The sequence below is a fragment of the Sphaerodactylus townsendi genome, linkage group LG01, assembly GCF_021028975.2.
Source record: "Sphaerodactylus townsendi isolate TG3544 linkage group LG01, MPM_Stown_v2.3, whole genome shotgun sequence".
Lineage (NCBI taxonomy): Eukaryota > Metazoa > Chordata > Lepidosauria > Squamata > Sphaerodactylidae > Sphaerodactylus > Sphaerodactylus townsendi.
The window spans coordinates 143,059,561-143,076,260 of record NC_059425.1 but is presented as its reverse complement, the minus strand read 5'-3'; the positions used below and the strand labels follow the sequence as shown (position 1 = coordinate 143,076,260).

The 16,700-nt window shown below is 41.5% G+C and overlaps 1 protein-coding gene across 1 annotated transcript in view; it reads left to right on the top strand.

Moving 5' to 3' along the window:
• The window catches only part of COL19A1 (collagen type XIX alpha 1 chain), a 248,436-nt gene that overhangs the window by 46,347 nt on the left and 185,389 nt on the right, over positions 1-16,700 (top strand). The window contains exons 6-8 of the mRNA XM_048496321.1: positions 10,413-10,536; positions 12,439-12,714; positions 16,342-16,422. Of these exons, the coding sequence (XP_048352278.1) occupies positions 10,413-10,536; positions 12,439-12,714; positions 16,342-16,422 (481 nt within the window). The remainder of the gene's footprint in view (positions 1-10,412; positions 10,537-12,438; positions 12,715-16,341; positions 16,423-16,700) is intronic.

Genomic DNA, 16,700 nt, shown 5'->3' with positions numbered 1-16,700 from the left:
ATTTGTAATGTGACAGGTGACGGTAGGTGTCAGCTGGAAGAAGAAATGTCTTGCCATAAATGCCAAACATCTCTCACTTCACTCTCAGGAAATGTAACTTGGATCATCTTTCTCTTCCTGGAAGACATTCAGCAAGCTAGAGGCCCCATTGATACATGTAAATACGGAAGTTAATCACAAACTCTAATTTGGTCTCTTTCAGTGTGGAAGAATTAGTGTTCATAAGACCTATAAATAGCATCTTTTTTCCATCAGTGCTTTTTAAAGCAAAATTTGAAAGGTAAATAAAGATTGACTTACTAAATTTGATACGGGTAGCTCTTACTACTGCTTCACAAAAATAGCACTGTGTCTCTCTATAATTCAATGATTATTAAGTTTATTGATAGCGAGGTACAAAAGTGTAGAATATTTAGAAAATCTGGAAATCATGGAATTGGAAAAGACTGCACAGAAATTATAGTTTGACACATTGTTTTTAGGTGAGATTCTTCATACTTCAGTTTTTTACAGATTAACTCACACATCATTCTGACCTACAGGAAAAATGTTTTACCTCCACATATGTCAACCAGTTGGACCCATTCATCGGCTCCTGTCTGCTTCATTGAGCTATAGATGACACTACCCCCACTAACCTTCTTGTCCTTAGTTCTGGTAACTGCTGATGCTCTGCATTTCATTTGTTGTTGTTGTACAAAAGGATTGAGATTTCTGTTATGCCATTCAAATTACTTTTAAATAATTGTATCCTATCTGTAATTCCTGTTTGTTTCTTTAAAATATTTGTATTAATTACCATTTTTTACTTAAAATATTTGTATACTGCCTTACCCCGAAAGACCCAAGTCAGCCCACATAAAAATACTGTAGGCATCCACTATTAATATACCAATAGCCATGTTGGCCAAATCTGAGGATACTTTAAATCTGGTGACCAAAGCTGTACACTGGCAAGACAGATCTTTCTTGAAACCTGTAAAAGCCCCCAGATTTGCAGAAAAATGTAAAATCTAAAAAAGGGTGGGTTAAAAAAACAAAATGATAAAAGGAGTACCTATAGCTTTAAGGAACAGATTCCTTCAGGGGCTGTTGCTAGGCAACCACAGTATTCCAAATTGAGCCAAAACAAAAGGTGTATAGAGAATCTTTAATATGTACAGTATTTCTTTGATGATCTGTTCAACGATCCCTTGAAAATTCTCTGTGCACCTTGCATTTTGTCATGTTTTTACCTTTCCTGGTGTAGCCCATCTGTGCAATTCTTCAGTTAGAAAGGTTTCTGTGAGTCAAAAGGCGGGAGAGGCAAGATCTTTTCCAGACCCATTTTTGGCATTTCAAGGAGGACTCATTGAATCCAGACTGCCTAGAAGCAATCTCTGGGTGACTTGATATCACCCTCCTTGCATGATTCAACTAGACCTGATGACTTGCTACTGTTCAACAGCAGCCACCTAATAAAGCCAGTATAGTATAGCAGTTAGAGCTTCAGAGATCAGTCTGGGAGACCCAGGTTTGAATCCCCATCTTGCTGTTGCACCTAACTGGGTAATTTGGGGCCAGTCATATTATTTCATGCTAACCTATCTCACAGGGTTGTTGTGAGGATAAAAAGGAGAATATAATAAGGTAAGCTCTTTTGATTTCTACTGTAGAGAAAGGCAGGTGTAAATGAAGTAGATAAATAATAAATATAGCTGAAGATGGGAGGCAGATAAAAGATAGGTAAGAATGGCAGAGAAGGTGAGAATGAAGCAGGGAAAGGGGAGTTCCAGAAGGAGGGGAAGCGGAAATAATGTGCTAGTGGGATACAGAGGATAATGTGGTACTATGCCACAAGTCCTTGAGGATTCCCTACCATACAGGTTGACTTGGCCCAGGGGCCAGCATCTGGGCCACACTTTTCCCAGACAGAGTCTGTTGGAGGACAGAGGGCAGATAAATTTAGGTTGACTGTTGGGTTGGAAGAGGAGAAGGAAGCAGTAAAATGGGAAAGGCTATGAGGACTTTCAGTAAGGGAAAAGAGGAAAGAGTGTGGGAGGGGAAAATGAGGTGCCTCCCACAGTTGTCTAGTCTCAACATTACTGTGGCAAGGATTCAAGTAGCCAGATTGGTTGTATTAAGGCAGGAGACCATCTTCCAGACTAAACTAAGTTCTTCATGGAGTCAGCAAGGGCCAACTGAATCCCATTGAAGGTGGGAAGCACAATGTGCTTCAAGATCTCTGCCTTTCCAGCCAGCATTGCATCTATCTTTAATTTGTTTACTCTTGGTCATTTAACTACAATGGACAGGCAGCGATTCACAACCTGTACTACATCACTAGGTGATTTGCATAAGAATAGGTAGAGACAATGGGGTTTTTAAATCCTCATTACTCATTATAGGTGTATATTAATCCAAGATGAAAGGATAATTTGCTTTAGTAGCTGGCATTGAAAAGGACTTCTCCTTTTTATACAAGATATGGGGCTGCTAAAAACTAACCTGCTTCTTTTATTCATATATTCATGACCAGTTCTATGGGATGGCCCACTCAGTCTACAGGGCTGAAAACATTAATTGACTTGTCAATTTATCACATTAAAAAGCAATTATAAAGGACTGACAACAACCATTTTTTCTATTTGCTGGTAGTTAGTTAATTGAATGGTAAGCCAGTGTAAAGTTTTGTTTATTTGGTAAGAGTTTATTCCAGAATGTAGCATAGACATTGTATGCCAAAGGCCCAATCAGCATAGGTGATCTGTCTGGTCTCTATAGAGAGTCTTTGTGTCAAGGCAAGAGTAAATTTCTAGCCAGTTAATTGGTGTCCAGTTAAGCAAAAGTCATTTATGATCGTCTCAGAGGATATGCTTTGTATTCCATCCTCTGAGCCAGATGGTGAATGCTACATAAATAGCCATGAGATCCTTGATAATTAGAAAGTTGGCATGCTTGGAAAATTAGTAACTCTTTTATAATATAAAATCTCAGTGCGTGGAGAGGGTTGAACTTGACTGCAGTCTGGCACTGTGAAGAGACATGAACGATGTGAAGTCCAAAACAGATATCCAAAATGTCTGTTATAAATGATAAATTGAGAGGGAGTCCAAGATGGTGTCTGAGTTGCAGAGTGGCAGTAAGAGTTCTAAATGATAAATTGCACATGCACACTTGAGCCATTCAGGTTAGGGACATGTAGGGAGGAAAATGGAGAGTTAAGTCATCGGGTCCCTCTGGTGTTTGTTCATAAAACCCTGAGTGGAAACAGAGCAGCGGAGGTGGGGTGGAGCCAGGGGCATAACGAGGCAGCCCTGGGCAAACTGTAGCCCTGGGCAAAACCTGAGTTGGATGCCCCCCCCCCATGGGCGGCCATTCCACCACGACCAATTTGTTTTGCACCAGGACATTGGTGCCTGCAGGGGGTGCATTTTTAGACATATCAGCACCAATATTTCAGCATATCATTAGGAGACTGTCCTTATGCTACTCCCCGAGTTTGGTGAGGTTTGGTTCAGGGAGTCCAAAGTTTTGGACTCCCAAAGTGGGTGCCCCATCCCCCGTTGTTTCCAATGGGAGCTAATAGGAGATGGGGGCTACAGTTTTGAGGGTCCATAACATTGGCCCCCCTGAACCAAACTGCACCAAACCTGGGGGGTATCATCAGGGCAGTCTCCTGATGAGACCCGGAAAGTTTTGAGACTGTGCCTTCAGAAATGTCCCCCCCCCCCCAGCCTGCAACCCCCATGGACAGCAATACAGAAAACTCAATTCAGAACAAAGATTCTTGGGCAAATTTCTGGGATGTTCCTGCAGGGGGCGCATTTTTGGATGTATCGGCACCAAAATTTCAGGGCATCATCTGGAAACTGTCCATATGGTACCCCCCACGTTTGGTGCATTTTGGTTTAGGGGATCCAAAGTTATGGACCCTCAAAGGGGGTGCCCCATCCCCCATTCTTTGCTAAGGAGATGGGGCTACCCTTTGAGGGTCCATAACTTTGGACCCCCTCAATCAAACTGCACCAAACTTGGGGGGTGTCATCATGATAGCCTCCAGATGATACCCTGACATTTCGGTGCTGATACATCCAAAAATGCACCCCCTGCAGGAACATCCTAGAAATTTGCCCAAGAATCCTTGTTCTGCATTGAGTTTTCTGCATTGCTGTCAATGGGGGTTGCAGGCTGGGGGGGAGGGGGCACATTTCTGAAGGCACAGTCTCAAAACTTTCAGGGTCTCATCAGGAGACTGCCCTGATGATACCCCCCAAATTTGGTGCAGTTTGGTTCAGGGGGGCCAAAGGTATTGGACCCTCAAAACTGTAGCCCCCATCTCCTATTAGCTCCCATTGGAAACAATGAGGGATAGGAGCCCCCCCTTTGGGAGTCCATAACCTTGGACTCCCTGAACCAAACCTCACCAAACTTGGTGGGTAGCATAAGGACAGTCTCCTGATGATACGCTGAAATTTTGGTGCCGCTAGCCTAAAAACTGCGCCCCCTGCAGGTCAAAAGTGGAAAACCACTAAAATACCCAAAAACGAACCCAGCATTTTGATGCCCCCCCCACAAGGTGATGCCCTGGGCAGCTGCCCACCTTGCCCAATGGGCATTACGCCAGTGGGTGGAGTCCAAAAGAGCCTTTGTTTGTATAGTTCCTTGCAAAAGCCCTCTCTGTTGTTATATTATGATGAAAAGCCTGTGGGGTATCCAGTACAATATGATTACATAACCCTGATTGGCATCTTAAATATGGGAGAATTTGGGTGCTGTGTGGTTTCCGGGCTGTATGGCCGTGTTCTAGCAGCATTCTCTCCTGACGTTTCGCCTGCATCTGTGGCTGGCATCTTCAGAGGAAGATAGACGAAGGCGCAAATAAACACATGTTGCGGTTTGCACATGGTTCTGTGTTCTGGCTTGTCAGTCTCTGCTTGGAAAGACTATTGTTCAGAGAGGACATCGATCCTGATCAATTTCCATTGCAATGTGTGTGATACATGCATAAACTGTGGAATGCAACATATCTATGATCACTTATAGGACGTTGATATAGAGCCCCTCTACAATTTTTCCATCAGGCATGTTGAACTTCATGGGGCCAGAAATTGACGCATTGTGAAAGGGACACAAAACCTATGAATATTATAATAATATTGTATACTACATCAGAGGTGACCCCACAGGTTTTGTTCCCACTCCACAGCAATTGGATTTGCACTTTAATGGCATGATGTATTTATTGTAGGATATGTTTGCAATACACCTATGTTCTTATATGGTGTCTATATCCTTTGCAACATGTATATATAGATAGATTTTACAGGTTGTTATTCAAATGGATAAGATGTATGTCATTGCTATTATACTTTTGATAATGAGTTAATAAGACATATACACTTTATATATTTGTTATATGGTGATTGATAGTGTGCTACTTCGTTCTTGCTTCTTTCTGTTAAGGAATATGCAGGACAGAGTTCCTTTGGTCCCATTGTATCAGGCCTATGCCATCCTTGGCCTGGCAGGGCGCATGTAGGCATGCCAGCTGCAGCTGGTCCGGCCATCTCTGCCACCCAAGGCCATGGGGCCTCTGTCTTTTCACATGTAACTAGTTCAATAGTGCTTGCTGGAATCTCCCTATCTTTTCTTCTAGGGAGTGACCCGCCTTTCCCAAAACAATGTAACTGCTTTACTCTTGATGGCTCTGGGCTTTCTCCTGCTGATATTGGGGGAATGCAAGGGTGGCGGCTTATGGGCTTGTAACCTTTATGTATATACTGGGGCCAGTTTCAGCTATCTGGCCGTTGGGGCCTGACACAGCTCTGAATAAAGCTCTTGAACCCATCCTGAGTCTTATTTCTGACTGGAGTATGAGGACCTTACACATTGTGTGTCCGCAGGAGTTCAAGCACCTTGAAACTAGGGAATGAATACAGTTTTTCCTTTTTATTCCATGAGGATCAGACATGTCCTCACAGTGGTTGATGGAGAGAAGTAAGCTCACATTTTGCCTTGTCACAACCCCTCTGCTTGATCCCAGAGATTCCCAGTCAAAGCATTAGCAACTGCAGTGACTGTGCTCCCTGAAGTAAAATCTGGGAAGACAAAGAGCAGTTACTCTACCTAAGCCACATATTTCCTTGCTGAAGCTAAACGATGGTTGTTGTTGTGGCTCCCTGGTTCCAGATACCATAGATAGAAGGTTTCTGAGGGATCAGTAAAAGGACCAAAAAGTCCTCTTTATCTTGAGTCTCTTGTCCTCCTTTGTAAAAATTGTGTAGACCATTTATATCTTTGTGTAGAGTTGCTAGGAACACACCTGGAACTTTCTAGAAGCCTTGGGGCAGGGCACAGCAGTACTGGCCCAGAACTGGCGAAATTCCCTCTGTCACCGCTGAACTATGCTGCCCTGTCACCAAATTCCCCCAGTTGTGGCACTGCCACCCTCGCAACCCCCGCCCTCCACAAACCTTTCCACCTTTGAGCAGCACTGGCCAGCAATACACTGTGGGTGGCAACAAGATCAGGGAGGGTGCGCTCCTTCCCTGGCCTTAACCCCACCCCCAGTGTGTTGCCGACTGGTGCTGCTCAGAGGAGGGAAAAGATTGTTAGGGTTTTTTTGTGGGGGCAGCAGCAGGGGGTGTCTGGCAGTGGAGGGGCAAGGGGAATTTAGCAGCGGGGGTGGAGTTCAGCTGAGGGCTAGGTGTGGGGAAAAGGAGCAGTGGGCCAAAATGACCCCTCACGTGACCCAGTCAAATGGCACCTGGGTCGTCTGCTCCCTCTGAGCTCCCTAAGATAGGCCAGTGGGACGCAGAAAGAAAGACATCATTGACATATTGATGTCAATTCTGACTAAAACTGATATCTTCCCCCATTTCCCCACAACCACTCATTTGAGCAGCAGCAGGGCTGGGCAGGAGGTTGTCCACTGTAGCAGGTAAGTTGCCAACCCTAATTTGATAATAATTGCAAATGATACATAGAAAAAATGCAGTCTGATTCATGAGTTATTCATAAAATTGGGTTCCTTTTGGAATGAATCCACTAATTAAGACCAGTGTTTTAATGATGTTATGACAAAAGCAGTATTTTTGGGACAGAGTAGTTCAGATGATCAATTACACTTAAACCTGCTGAGAATTGCTCCTCTTCTTCCCTGTTTGTGGGTATGTGCTGATGCGCTTTTGAGCAACGAGCAAGCAAGATGTTTACTGCCAAACTGTTCTAAAGAAGCATATGAGTGTGTTCACCTTTGCCTTATGTGAATTTGTCTCTTGATAGTAATTTAGATTGCTCATTGCCAGGAAATGTGAAAAGAGTGGTCAGAAGTAACCTTTCGGATGTTGGTGGTTGGCTTGCTTTAAAAATAATTTGTTGGATAATATACTTGTATATCTTGAATTAAGCAACACATTTCTTTTTATATTGCATTCAAAGATCATTTGGGGTGAAATTCATCCCTGGGCAGAAGGCCAACTCCAGTCCTATATATCAAATAGCATTTAAGCTGTATGTTTGTTGCTCTTATATTACTGCACTGGGCTGAAAATTAAAGTCTATCATAAATGTGCTGTGCTTGTGGGCATCTTTCCCAAATATTTGCCCAGTGTAAGATAAGAGCTGCAGGGTGTGGTGGAGAACCAACAGACAGGAACTGCTGCCAACAGACATGACTGAGTATGTGAACTTCCTGCTCTTGGCTCCAGTGAGCATTTGATAAGCCTTGCTCTAAAATGAGAGATCGAGGTAGTTTCATACATCATTTTGGCATTTCTGGAATCACGCTCTCTGCAAATATGCAAATAATGTGGGGCAAATATGCAAATAGTGTGGGGCAAATTCAAAATGTATAGCTAATTAAAAGCTACAGAATGTTGCTTCCACAGCCCTGTTTAGTTTTCCTTTAGATACAAAGGAACGTGTGGAGAAGGCTAACTGGGAACGTAACAGATGGTCCTACCTTTCACTGTCATATGTTCAAGAGTCACATTTGTATGGCACATATATACATACCTTTAAATACGTAGAGGCCCCAGTATGCAAAATGGAAACTTTCAGTTTTCCAGGATCATGCATATGGGAATCTGTTCCTTTTGTCAGAATACATTAGGCCTGCCAATCACCAGGTGGGGCTCAGAGTTCTCCCAAAGTTATGACTGATCTCCAGATTATAGTGATCAGTTTACCTGGAGAAAATGGTAGCGTCACAAGTTGGACTCTATAGCATCACATCCCTGCTGAGCTCCTTCTCCATCCCAAACTCTGTCCTTCACAGGCTCCATCCTCAAATCACTTGGAATTTCTCAACACCGAGCTGGCAACCCTACTAAACATGTAGGCTTCATACAAGCATGAACCTTGAACTTGTAGAGGGGGAGGCTAGTTGCCATGATCTCATTCAGCTCATTCCATATGTTAATGTACACCCAATAAATTTGTTTATATAAAACATTTCTTAGCCTCCATTTACCAGACTGGTTACAATATGACTGAAGTGTGGTTGCAGGAACTTGTAAGAAAGAGAGATAGATAATAATGAGAGCGTTCAAAGGCAATTATACACAAACTACTGGTCAGGTGGTATAAACAGACCAATAATGCTCTCATGGTAATATGCTGAGTCAGCTTGGCAAAAAGTCACAGTTGCTAGCAGGTGTAAATGCTTAACAAGATGGTTAGAGTCCTAATTACAAAGAACACAATCTACAGCTGGGTATAACTTTTAGCTGAAGCAGCTATAGGTTGGAGAAAATAAAAGTGGTGAAAACAATGTATCTACTCACACACACACCCTTTAGCTAAAATTTTGGGGCTTAATGTTCCAAAAATTATAGCACAGAAAAACCGTAATTAGATTTGTATCATTCAGGACTTTTAATTTGCAATATACATTTAGCAACAATAGAATTGCATTACACAAAAAGATAACATGAGATACTTATCACATTAGTACACTGTACTCTTCAGGCAGGTCATGGAAGTACTCGATTTTTTTTACTCTTGAGAAGAGCTTTTCTCAGTCCTTCTCTCAACCGGTCTTCAAATCTGGTTAACACTCGCCTTCTGAACTTTTCTCAGAGGAAACATTTTATTGTAGAGGAAGAGCTGACTAGTCTCCCTTCAACGTGGGTCAGGATTTTGAAGGCACACAGGACTCAGAGGCAAAAAGGTCTTTTAAAACATTTTTTGAAGTTTATTGAACTCAGCACTCATTCAACAAACTATAGAACACTGGCATAAAGAGCATAAAACAAATCCATAGTAGAACAGCTGTTAAGTCCAAAAGCAAGCAGGAAAAATATTCAAAAAGCTCTTAAATGATACAATATTGAAAAGACAATTATAGAGACGTTACAAGTCAGGTGATCTAAGCAAACCTATCAAGGGTTAGTGCTAATTAGCAAGGACAGTTGGTGTGATTAATCATTGTTATCAGATGCCAGATTTGAGGGTTTATTGAAGTTTCAACGGTTAGGAAAACTTCATACAGCTGGGCTGTGACCTTCAGTTACCACTACTCGGTATCAGGTTGGAAAAACTCAGGGGAAGCCAAATATAGGCTATTATTTTAAGAACCACTTCATGAGAATTTACAACCAAAAAGGCTTCAGTTAAGCTAATGCAGACACTTTCTCCACAGTCTGCTTCAAAATGTTTTATTTTGGTTGTGCAAAAAGGGCCATGGAGTATCATTGCCATTAAAATGTGGAAATTAGATTAATGGTTTAAGGGGAACTTCACTTTGGTACCAATAAGACATGATAGATCTGTTATTCTAACAGTGTAAATATGTCAATTGAGAACTGGGGGGAAAGACAAAACATTGACTTTATTCTGTCCTAATATGAACAGTATTACTTATTAGCATAATTTTCTTTTGCTCAGAATCTGGATTTTCTTGGAATAAACTTAGCTTACATTGAAGAAGAAGAAGAGTTGGATTTATATCCCCCCTTTCTCTCCTATAGGAGACTCAAAGGGGCTTACAAACTCCTTTCCCTTTCCCCCTCGCAACAAACAACCTGTGAGGTAGGTGGGGCTGAGAGAGCTCAGAAGAACTGTGGCTAGCCCAAGGTCACCCAGCTGGCATGTGCTAGAGTTGAGGGCATTGTGAATGTTTTGGTTTGTGAAATTTTAGTGGTTCAGAAAATAGTCTTTTATCTTAAAGTTTCTTGCCCTACAATAAGCTATGTAAATGTACTGATGTACAGGGATCTAAACTATGCTTACAACCGGACCTTACTATGTTTGAATAGTTGATAGGAACCAAATTATAACTTTTTAGTCTTCAAGAGAGGAAACATATTCTTGAAGATGGTACGACTGCTACAGAACTGGGTGCTGTGTATTTTTACATATGTTTGTTTTCATATTTTACATCAGTTATGCTGTCAAATTAATGAGACCAATCTTTCCTCATTCTTTAGGCAAGTGTTTCCAAATGGGTTCCCAAAAGAATATTCATTAACAGCCACATTCCGTCTTAGACGAAACAGCAAGAAAGAACGGTGGTATTTGTTACAATTTTTAGATCAGCGCAACATGCCACAGGTTAGCACAAATTACTTTCCCCTTTTAATTTATTTTTTGATTTCCTCTTTGTTTTTTTCTGCTGGAGTAGTAGATACAGCTTTGTGGGAATATGGATCTTTTCCCTCTGAATTGAAACTATATTTAACATGATTTTTTTCTTTTAAAAAAACTTGGGGATCATTATGCAACTCAGAGCTATAAGTGACATTTCACTACTAAAGCACTACAATGGTTAGTATGTGAACTATTTTCCAGGACTTTGACTTATTGAGAGGCTAAATCACTTCTCCATGCAGTGGGATACAGGTATAACAAATGAAACACAAGTAAAACAATAAGGGTTTCTCAACTGGTGTGCAACGATCAAGTCGCATGGGAAAATATTTGAAAGGGTGTTTCCAATAGATATTCTTAGGAGTGTGCACCATTGGGTGTGGTATTTTCTGAGTTCAGCTTTAAAAGACTAGGAATTTTTCAAAAGCAAAACAACAACAAAACAAACAACCCACCTCAAACTTCCATGCTGACTGTTTTTAGGGTTCTTTGGAAAATTTTCAAGTCTTTTAAAGCCTAACCTAAGAAATTCTGAGCTGCAGAGCTGAGTGGGTTTTGGAGGTGCAGGGGAGAGCTGAATGCTGAGATCGGCTGAGTTGAGCCTGACATTCACTTCTGCACTTCTGCTGCCTCCAAAGTCCACATGGACTTTATATAGGCTGACCAGCCGTCCCGCTTTTGGCGGGAGAATCCCGCCTCCGCACAATTTGTCCCGCGTCCCACGGGTTCCTTGCATTGTCCCGATTTTTGGGAGGCTGCCGCACTGCCTTCTGGGGTGCAAGGCAGTGCGGCAGCCTCCTGCGCGTGTGGCCACAGGGTCATTGAGTTATCGCTTACGCTGCCGCTTCCCTCCCTGTGACAGGGTGGGAAACGGCAGTTTCCAGGAAGGCCATGCGCTCCTGCCGCAGCCATGCATGCATACATCGGGTTCAGGAGCACTGCCTTCTGGGGCGTCGCCATTTACGGGAAACGCTAGTGCCTAGAAGGCAGTGTGCTCCCCGCGCCGCGCAGCGCATGCGCAGGCCCTGCGGCGCCAGCAGTCACTTCACCCTGTCCTGGGTTTACAAGGTGACCATCTGGTCACCTTAGTTTTAGAGTACTATTGTTTATTATAATTTTATGTATTATAATTCTATGGTTTTTTATATTGTTGTGAGTCACTCTGAGCCCACTGCAGTGGAGGGGGAGGGGGTTAAAAATCAAATAAATCAAATAAATCAATAACTGGGGATGCTGTAGATTGAACCTGTGACCTTCTGCATGCCAAACAGATGCTCTACGGCTGACCCATGTTCCCTCCTCTGAGTTCTCACTAATAGACGGCACTATATTTTATCAGTATCAATATGTTGTTAGAATTCAATGCAGACTTTGTAACAACTTCAGCAGGTAAGTAAGGGGATAGGGAGGGGCAGTAAAGAGGGATATCCCCATTTTAAAAATGGCGGCAGGGCCAATGCAGCCTGAAAAACGCCAGATCTGATTTCAGCTCTCTTAAATTGCCACCGTTTTGGGGGGCCTAAAATACCCCAACACATGCACCTAAAGCTGAAACAGCTTTTTCAGGTTTATTATTCAGTTTGGCTTTTTTAAATGGATGCACAGCCCTCGTTATTTTGTGCCTATCTGAAGGCACTTCTGCTGGCAGAAGGGCAGGGCTATTTTTACCAATGTTTTATACTTAATAGGGGCTGTAGGAAGCAGTGTGTGTGTGGGGGGGGGGGGCATGAAAGCCTCATTCCATGAGGAAAGCCCTGATTACAATACGATTTATTTTATGCTGAGGGATGTATGTTTGGTTTTATTCATAGCTACCATACTTGCCATAAAGCTTCTAATTGTTCCAAAAATGTGTTTTCCCCCCAGATTTATGTCGCCATTGATGGTTCCAAAAAAGTTGTGGAGTATGTTGCACAATCTCCCCAGGGGACTTCATTGCGCTACACTTTTAAAAGCCGTGAGATCCTTCCTCTCTTTGATCGACAATGGCATAGGCTTGGCATCAGTGTACAATCAAGGATAATTTCTTTGTATGTGGACTGCAGCTTAATTGAGCAGAGACAAACAGATCCAAAAGCCAGTCCTGACTTTCAAGGAAGGCTTCTTATTGCGACTCGTTCCTTAGATGGCAAGCCAGTAGATGTAAGTGGTAGTGACTATGAGAGGAAATTTTCAAAATATAGAAATTATCTGTTTAATATTTTAGACTGCAAAGAAAAAAGCATTTGCAAGTTGGCATGCTATGTCTTCATAGAGCTGGAACACTGGAAATAAGCAGCATAATTCTTGAAAACAGACAAACAAAATGAGATTAATACGTCCCTTGGATTCATGCAGCAACAATACTCCCTAGATTGGCTGGAATTCCCTGTATGTTGCCAATTCAGTAGAAAGCCTGGGATGGACTAGACTGCACTTAAATGAGGCTAGCCTGGAATCTTGGCTAGGAAGAAGGAACTGGTTCATGACAAAGGTCTAGGCTAGATGACACAAAGATAATCGAGAATGGTTAAGAGTGGTGGACTTGAAGAGAACTGGGTTTGATTCCCCACTCCACATGAATGGCGGACTTGAATCTGGTGAATCAAGTTTGTTTCTCCACTCCTCCACATGAAGCCTGCTGGGTAACCTTGGGCTAGTCACAGTTCTTTCAGAACTCTCTCAGCCTCACCTACCTCACAAGGTATCTGTGGTGGGAAAGGAAAGGAATAGTGATTGTAAGCCACTTTGAGACTCCTTAAAGGTAAAGAAAAGCACAGTATAAAAATCAACTCTTCTTCTTCCATATGTGGTTGGGAGAAAGGATGCATCTGTCTTGCCCCAAATTATCTTTATGTAAGCTTGACATTGAGTTGTGTGGTCAGTTCCTGGATTTGAACTGGGGGAAAAATAAACAGTGTGATCTGTATACATATGTGCCCACTTTGTATCACTTGCATAGATATTTGGATGTAGGCCAGGTACGCTGGGCAAGAAGAACGTGCAAGTGTACACTCCCTTTCTACCACATGCGTATAAGCACTTTTGCATCAAGTACAATGCTACGCAAATGCTACGCAATATAGAGAATAATAGTTCAAGCATTTAAAGCAGAGGTGTTTCGAATGTCACTGAAACTTACAGTTTTGAGAAATGCTTTTTAAACTAGTCCTTAGATCCCACAGCCTTCCATGATTAGAAATAAGCTAAAATTGTGTGTAGTTTTTATGTTTTCTTAATTTCTGTATTCTTGAGGAAGAATCGCAGATACATACCATAATTAATCATTTTGGTTCCAGCAACTCTGGTTGCTATCTGCTCTAGATTGGAAAATATGTGGAGATTTTGGGGGTGAAGCCTGAGAAGAGTAGAGGTTTTATTTATTTTTTATTTATTTATTATCGTATTTATATACCGCCGCATCCCCTAAGGGCTCTTTGGGGTAGGAAAGGACTTCAGTGGGCTATAATACCATAAAATCCACCTTCCAATGTGCCATTTTCTCTAGGTGAACTGATCTTTGTCATCTGGAGATCAGTTGTAATGCCGGCAGATCTCTACTTACCACTTGGAGGTTGGTTGGCAATCCAATGGGCACATTTTTCATTTGAGCAACTGATGCAGCCTTTGGTGTTAACTAAAGGGTATATCTTTTGGGGAAAGGGCACATTTTACGCCTTCACAAAATAGTTGGATCCAATCAGTTTTTCTGCTGGTGATCGCAAAAAAAAAAGATCATTCGAAAACAAATTGATGACTAGTAGTTTTGAAGGTCAAGAGTTGATAAATTAAGATCCAGTCAAGGAAGACTTTTTATTTATAATGATGCTAAATATTTAATTTCATTTTCATGCTTAATGAGCAAGTGCTAAAAATGCAGGGTTTAAGCGTTAACGTTTGGTTAGAAGAAACTGGAAATCTATATTAAATAAGTACTTTATAATTTCATCAATTTCTGTCTTTGTGTATGTTTTGGGCTATGATTTTGAAGTACACATTTTAAAAATTGAAAACGCAAAAAAAGATCATGCTGTGGGACTATAGGACTTTTATGTGTGAGAGCCATATGGGACTGGGCCTGCAACAGAGAGAATTAAGCAGCACTGAATGAAGAAGTTGGCTGGATCTAACCCAAAGAAACCTAATAAGAAACCAGTTAAAAGCATTTGAACTCTGTCTGATAATCATACACACACAGAGGGTCACATACTCATTTCCTAAAATGCACTTATTCTCCTACCGTGTTTCCCCGAAAATGAAACCTACCCCGAAAATATGTTTTTTCAGGATTTTTGGTGGAGGCTTAAAATATAAGCCCTACTCCAAAAATAAGCCCTACCGGTAGTTACAGCTCAGGATGGTGAGCTCCCTGCCAATGAGGATGCAGTTTACATCATACGTGACAGGGAAGCAACAGGGCTGCTGAGAGCCCGCGTTAATGAATTGTGAAGGTACCGTATTTCCCCTAAAATAAGCTCTACCCCCAAAATAAGCCCTAATGCATCTTTTGGTGCAAAAATTAATATAAGACCCTGTCTTATTTTCGGGGAAACACGGTATATGCATTGGGTAAAGACATTTTAAAATGTCTTAAAATACTGTCTTCTTCCTCATGGCAGCCACGAAGATGCTATCATGTTAAGCTTGGCCCTAAACTGGTGCCAATGGAAGGAGAGTGTCTTAGCATTACAGAGAAGCAGCAGCAGCAGCAGCAGCAGTAGTAGTAGTAGTAGTAGTAGTATAAAAATTTAGTTCCAGTGTAGATAGTTTGGTTTCTTTCCTTAAATATATGCTTAAATGATAATCTGGAGGAACCGGGTTTGATTCCCAGCTCTGCCGCCTGAGCTGTGGAGGCTTATCTGGGGAATTCAGATTAGCCTGTGCACTCCCACACACGCCAGCTGGGTGACCTTGGGCTAATCACAGCTTCTCGGAGCTCTCTCAGCCCCACCTACCTCACAGGGTGTTTGTTGTGAGGGGGGAAGGGCAAGGAGATTGTAAATATAGGAGAGAAAGGGGAAATAGAAATCCAAACTCTCCTCCTCTTCTTCTTCTTCTTCTTCTTCTTCTTCTTCTTCTTCTTCTTCTTCTTCTTCTTCTTCTTCATCATCCAGAGAAATTAATCAAAAGAAAACAAGAATCTATAAAATCTGCTATAGTAGAATTTTCAGTTGTAAAACATTAGTTTTTGGTGCTTTTATTGATATTGATGTGTTGCAAGCTATCTTGTGAGCTTAAATATGGGAGGATGGTTATTTATTTATTTATTTATTTTATTGGATTTTTATACCGCCCCATCCCCGAAGGGTATAAGTATTTACCCTTTATTATTATTATAAGTATTTCATTTTAATAAAATTAATGTAAATATGGTTTGGCTGTAAACAGCTGTTAAATTTGAATTAGAGTCTGTGGGTTGCTTTGTTCATTAGTATAATGCAGGGGTAGGGAACCTGCAGCTCTCCAGATGTTCAGGAACTACAATTCCCATCAGCCCCTACCAGCATGGCCAATTGACAGAGGCTGATGGGAATTGTAGTTCCTGAACATCTGGAGAGCCGCAGGTTCCCTACCCCTGGTATAATGCATCAAATACAGTATTTTAAAATGGCAGTCTGCAATGTATTTTTTTTAATCATGGCAGTAATCCAATGCAAACTTAGGTGCATTGAAGCCTAAGAGGTTTTTAGCGGTTAATCTCTGTGTTGAGTTATGGCTATGGAGTTTCTCAAATGTGTGTAATATTTGTTACCTTATATTGCTGATAAACTTTCTGTGTTTCTTAAACAGATTGAACTTGGCCACATGGTAATATATTGCAATCCCCAACATGCTGCTCAGGAGACTTGTTGTGAATTATCTGAAAACATGGTAAGTTATGAAAATAAACATGCAGGATTTGTTTCTTTTAAATCAGTAAATTCCTTCCTAGTGCTTACGAAGAGTAAGAAAATTCCATTTTTGGAATGCCTTTCTTCAAAATGGAGGCTTATATTACATAGTTATTTTTCATCACAACAATATGAGAAACTCTGGAAAAACAAGATGGCTGTCAGAAAAGGAATCAGACAGACATTTGCTCCACTCTGTGTATTCAACTGATGTAAGTCCACATCTTCTTCACAGTGTCTATCTGGATCTCAAGTTGA